The following is a 4,255-nucleotide window of genomic DNA, read 5'->3' as shown; positions in this document are numbered from 1 at the left end:
AAACAAATAATTAGGATACTTTTTATCTGAAATATTTAAAACTAACTATCCAAAAATTTTATCTAAATACCCAAAAAAATTATGTTTAATTCAATTTTTGATTTTTAATCCGAATTAACCAAAAAATCGGAATCGAATGAGATCTGAAATAAACTCAGATATTAGTTGGTTCCTATTTGTTACCAAACCGAACCAAAAACCAAAATAACCAAATATAAACTGAATTGAATTTTCTAAATATCTGAAGGGATCTTAAACTTCTAGACAGAACTGGAACCTAATGTCTAAATAAACCGAGTACCAAACAGCGTAATCCTGTATCCAAACAGACCAATTGTGTTTTTTTTATTAACAAGAAGACCAATTGGGTTATTTTTAGATTGTCCGATCATTTCAAAACCCTACTTCAACCCTCCCCAGGGGCAAAAACAGAGACGCCGAAATCGGGAAATGGCTTCGTCTATTGCTGTTCGATCTCGCCTTGTGCCGAGTTTACTCAAGCTTCGATCTCGCAACCCAAGGAGGGCGTTGTTCTCTACGGAAGCTTCTTCTTCATCGAAGGTCTCCTCCTCTAGCCAGCAGCAGTCCATCTTTTCTGATTTTCCACCGCCAAATCACCTTCCTCCTCCTCCTCCTCCTGAAGCCGCCGCGGAGGCTCTAGGGAAGGAGCGGAAAGGTCTAAAGTACCTAAGTAACGGACTCATCTGGGCATTCACTGGTGCCACCGCTGCAATTGGTTACACTAGCTATGGTATGTCATTACTCTCTCAACTGTTGATCTCAGACATTTTTTAGATCTCTCATGATTCTTGTTTTGTTGTTGATTGGTGCAGCTTACACATTAGATGAAGTGAATGAAAAGACTAAGTCTTTCCGTGAATCAGCTATGAAGCCACCACCTCCTGCTCTTGATTCTTCCTCCGCCATTGATGTGAGTTGTTACAACACTCTCTCTCAAATCATTTCTGACTAACCTTTGTTTCTCGATTAGCTCCCTTGACAATGCATCATCCTCTTTACATGTTTTTTTGCAGAAATATCAGGCAATGTTGTACTCTGCTGCCATCAAAGGTATATAGACATTTTTTCTATGTCATCACCACAACTAGTAGCAGTATCGATCTCTTTAATTAAACATATCATGAATTGGGGTTTTGGCTTGAATTATGTTCAGTGCCTGCCAGAGCCATTGAAATGTATTTGGAGCTTAGGGAACAAGTCGAGGAACATGTTAAAGTATGTTCCTTTTCACCCTTTCTGACACTATATTCTTCTTTCTCTTCTCATTTCTTCTTATTATTTCTGCTTACAGGGCTTTACAGAACCTCTCTCGGAAAAGCTTCTTCCTGATTTGCATCCCTCCGAACAGAATGTAGTCTACACTCTCGTTCTTGATTTGAATGAGACCCTTCTTTACACTGACTGGAAGGTAGGTAACACCCACCCCATTTTCTTCAATTTGGATTCTCATTACCACCATTTGCTTTGCTTAGAGTGTCTACGTTATGGGGGGGGGGGGGGGGGGGGGGCAAATCAGTCCTGTTAAACTGATTCTGTCTTTTTATTTACAACACCAATAAAATTAGCGAGAAAGAGGGTGGAGGACGTTCAAAAGACCAGGTGTGGATGCATTCTTGGAGCACCTTGGCAAATTCTATGAGATTGTCGTCTATTCTGACCAGATGGATATGGTAGGTTCTATTCGTTTCTAGTCCTTTTGCATGTTGTAGTTTCCTAATATTGACACTTTCGTTTCATTGTCTTTAAGTATGTATATCCGGTATGTGAGAAGTTAGACCCGAATGGCTACATACGTTATAAGCTAGCAAGAGGCGCTACCAAATATGAGAATGGAAAGCACTACAGGGTACGTCAGTTACATACTTTCTCACCTACCAAAGCAGCTGCTTCTGAACCAACTTTCTTAAAATCCCCTTACTGCAGGATCTGTCGAAGCTGAACAGAGACCCGAAGAGGATTCTCTATGTAAGCGGGAATGCTTTTGATACAAGCCTTCAGCCAGAGAATTGTGTGCCAATCAAGCCTTACAAACTCGAATCTGATGACACTGCGCTTGTTGATCTTATACCCTTCCTCGAATGTAAGTAATGGTTCAGTTCCAGTCTTGTGAACTGCCTTTATCAATGTTGGTTGGTTGATCCTTTTTTTTTTTTTTGTTTGGGTCTGCAGATGTTGCACGTAACGGTCCAGCTGATATCAGACCGGTTCTAGCCTCTTACGAGAGAAAAGATGTTGCCAAAGAGTTCCTTGAGAGGTCCATCGAGTATCAAAAGTGAGTCTTCTTTTCGTATCAATTGCAAAATCTGTTGCTATGGTTGTCCAATATGAAGACTGTCTTTATTGAATATGGCAGGCGAATGCAAGGACAAAGACAAGGCCGACTCTGGAGGCGTTAGAAGGATCTAAAAACATTTTATGTATAGTGAGAGACGATTATATCCTCATTGATGCATTACACCATAAAACAAAAGCAGGAGCTTACTGTTCTTCGCTGTGGGGGTTTTAGGTAAACTCCAAACTAAAAAAATCGTGTCTTTACTCTCTCATCTAAAAGAGTTGTGTTATGTGTGACCTCTGTCTCGGCTTTACAAAGTTAACTTTTTCCATGAGAGTTTCCTTTTTATATGATCAGCAAATTTATATTGTTCTAATCTGTTTTGGTTAACAACCAAATGAATTAATTATGATTATGAATTTTGAGAAGGAAGTTTGTTGAAACGTCTATTTTGTATGTATTGCATTGGTGATAAAAATAGAGTGATTTTACCTGTCAGTTTCATTGCGTGCCTTAAGGTGCAATGGGAGAGTACAGTTGGGTCAGTCAACCTCTCCAAAGAGGGTCACAAGTCTAACGACCAATTACAATGATCCTTCACCTGTAATCATTTTCACTATTGTAGTTGTCAAATTAATCAGGAACCACATAAAATTATTGTACTACAAAACAGAGTCTTGACTTTTATATTGTACTACGACTCTTAAAACTCACCCACTCATATTTATTACACGACACATCTCACAACTTGGAATCACAGACACCCACAATCCCACTCTCAAGTTTCACATGTCTCGTCCTCTTGTCTTCTTCTTCTTCTTCCTCTTTCTTGTCTTGGTCGTCCCTTGTCTCTCCCATGGAGGTGGAGGAGACCATGACGACGATGAGGCTCCACCCGCCAAGAGTACCGATCTCAAGTCAAAATCCTTAATCACAGTCAAAATCGCATGTCTTGTCATCATCTTTGTGCTCACGTTCATCAGCGGCGTGTCTCCCTACTTCTTGAAATGGAGCCAAGCGTTTTTGGTCCTGGGAACACAGTTCGCGGGAGGAGTGTTTCTCGCGACGGCCCTGATGCATTTCTTGTCAGATGCAGACGAGACGTTTACGGATTTGCTGACGGCGGAAGGAGAGTCGGAGCCGTCTCCGGCTTACCCATTCGCTTATATGTTGGCTTGTGCTGGTTATATGCTGACCATGCTCGCTGATTCCGTCATCGCTCATGTCTACTCCAAGACCCCATCCAAAGACGTGGAGCTTCAAGGTACCAACCTTAAAAAAGATTCTTGATTTCTCAAATCTCAATCAAGAATTATGCTGAAAGTTTGCTTCTGTTTTCGTTTTCAGGAGAAGAGAAACCGAATCAAGGTTCAGGGATAGGAGATAGCATTCTACTGATCGTAGCTCTCTGTTTCCACTCTGTTTTCGAAGGCATAGCCATTGGGATCTCAGAGACTAAAGCAGATGCGTGGAGAGCTCTATGGACAATAACACTCCACAAGGTATTCGCAGCGATTGCCATGGGAATAGCTCTTCTCCGTATGATCCCTGACCGTCCTCTCTTCTCCTCCATCATGTATTCTTTCGCATTCGCCATCTCGAGCCCGATAGGTGTTGCGATCGGGATAGTGATCGACGCAACGACGCAAGGGAGGGTGGCGGATTGGATATTCGCAGTGTCTATGAGCTTGGCGTGTGGGGTGTTCGTGTACGTGTCAGTGAATCATTTGCTGGCGAAAGGGTATCTTCCCAACAAAAAGGTTAATGTGGATGAGCCTAGGTTTAAGTTTTTGGCTGTTTTGTCTGGAGTTGTTGTCATCGCCATTGTTATGATATGGGACACTTGAAGTGTACTAAAAAATACTACAGATTTTAGAATTATAAAATTGGGTTTTAAAAAGTTTGTGAGAAAACAAAAGGTTATTTGATACTATACAGTACGTTGATTTTGGATGTTTA

The 4,255-nt window shown here is 41.2% G+C and overlaps 2 protein-coding genes across 2 annotated transcripts; both read left to right on the top strand.

Moving 5' to 3' along the window:
* The first annotated feature begins 368 nt into the window (after positions 1 to 368).
* On the top strand, positions 369 to 2,665 carry LOC106354100 (mitochondrial import inner membrane translocase subunit TIM50). The gene is made up of 10 exons (XM_013793959.3): positions 369 to 751; positions 834 to 931; positions 1,035 to 1,071; positions 1,175 to 1,236; positions 1,313 to 1,429; positions 1,587 to 1,691; positions 1,769 to 1,867; positions 1,945 to 2,101; positions 2,191 to 2,293; positions 2,375 to 2,665. The coding sequence occupies exons 1-10, from the start codon at positions 451 to 453 to the stop codon at positions 2,415 to 2,417; spliced, it is 1,122 nt and encodes a 373-aa protein (XP_013649413.1). The 5' UTR covers positions 369 to 450; the 3' UTR covers positions 2,418 to 2,665.
* Positions 2,666 to 3,017: 352 nt separating this feature from the next.
* On the top strand, positions 3,018 to 4,255 carry LOC106354101 (zinc transporter 11). The gene is made up of 2 exons (XM_013793960.3): positions 3,018 to 3,560; positions 3,644 to 4,255. Exons 1-2 carry the CDS (start codon positions 3,086 to 3,088, stop codon positions 4,141 to 4,143), a joined length of 975 nt encoding a protein of 324 aa, XP_013649414.2. The 5' UTR covers positions 3,018 to 3,085; the 3' UTR covers positions 4,144 to 4,255.

This window comes from Brassica napus, chromosome A8, assembly GCF_020379485.1.
Source record: "Brassica napus cultivar Da-Ae chromosome A8, Da-Ae, whole genome shotgun sequence".
Lineage (NCBI taxonomy): Eukaryota > Viridiplantae > Streptophyta > Magnoliopsida > Brassicales > Brassicaceae > Brassica > Brassica napus.
Note: the sequence above shows the minus strand (reverse complement) of the source record. Positions and strands in the feature narration are given on the sequence as shown.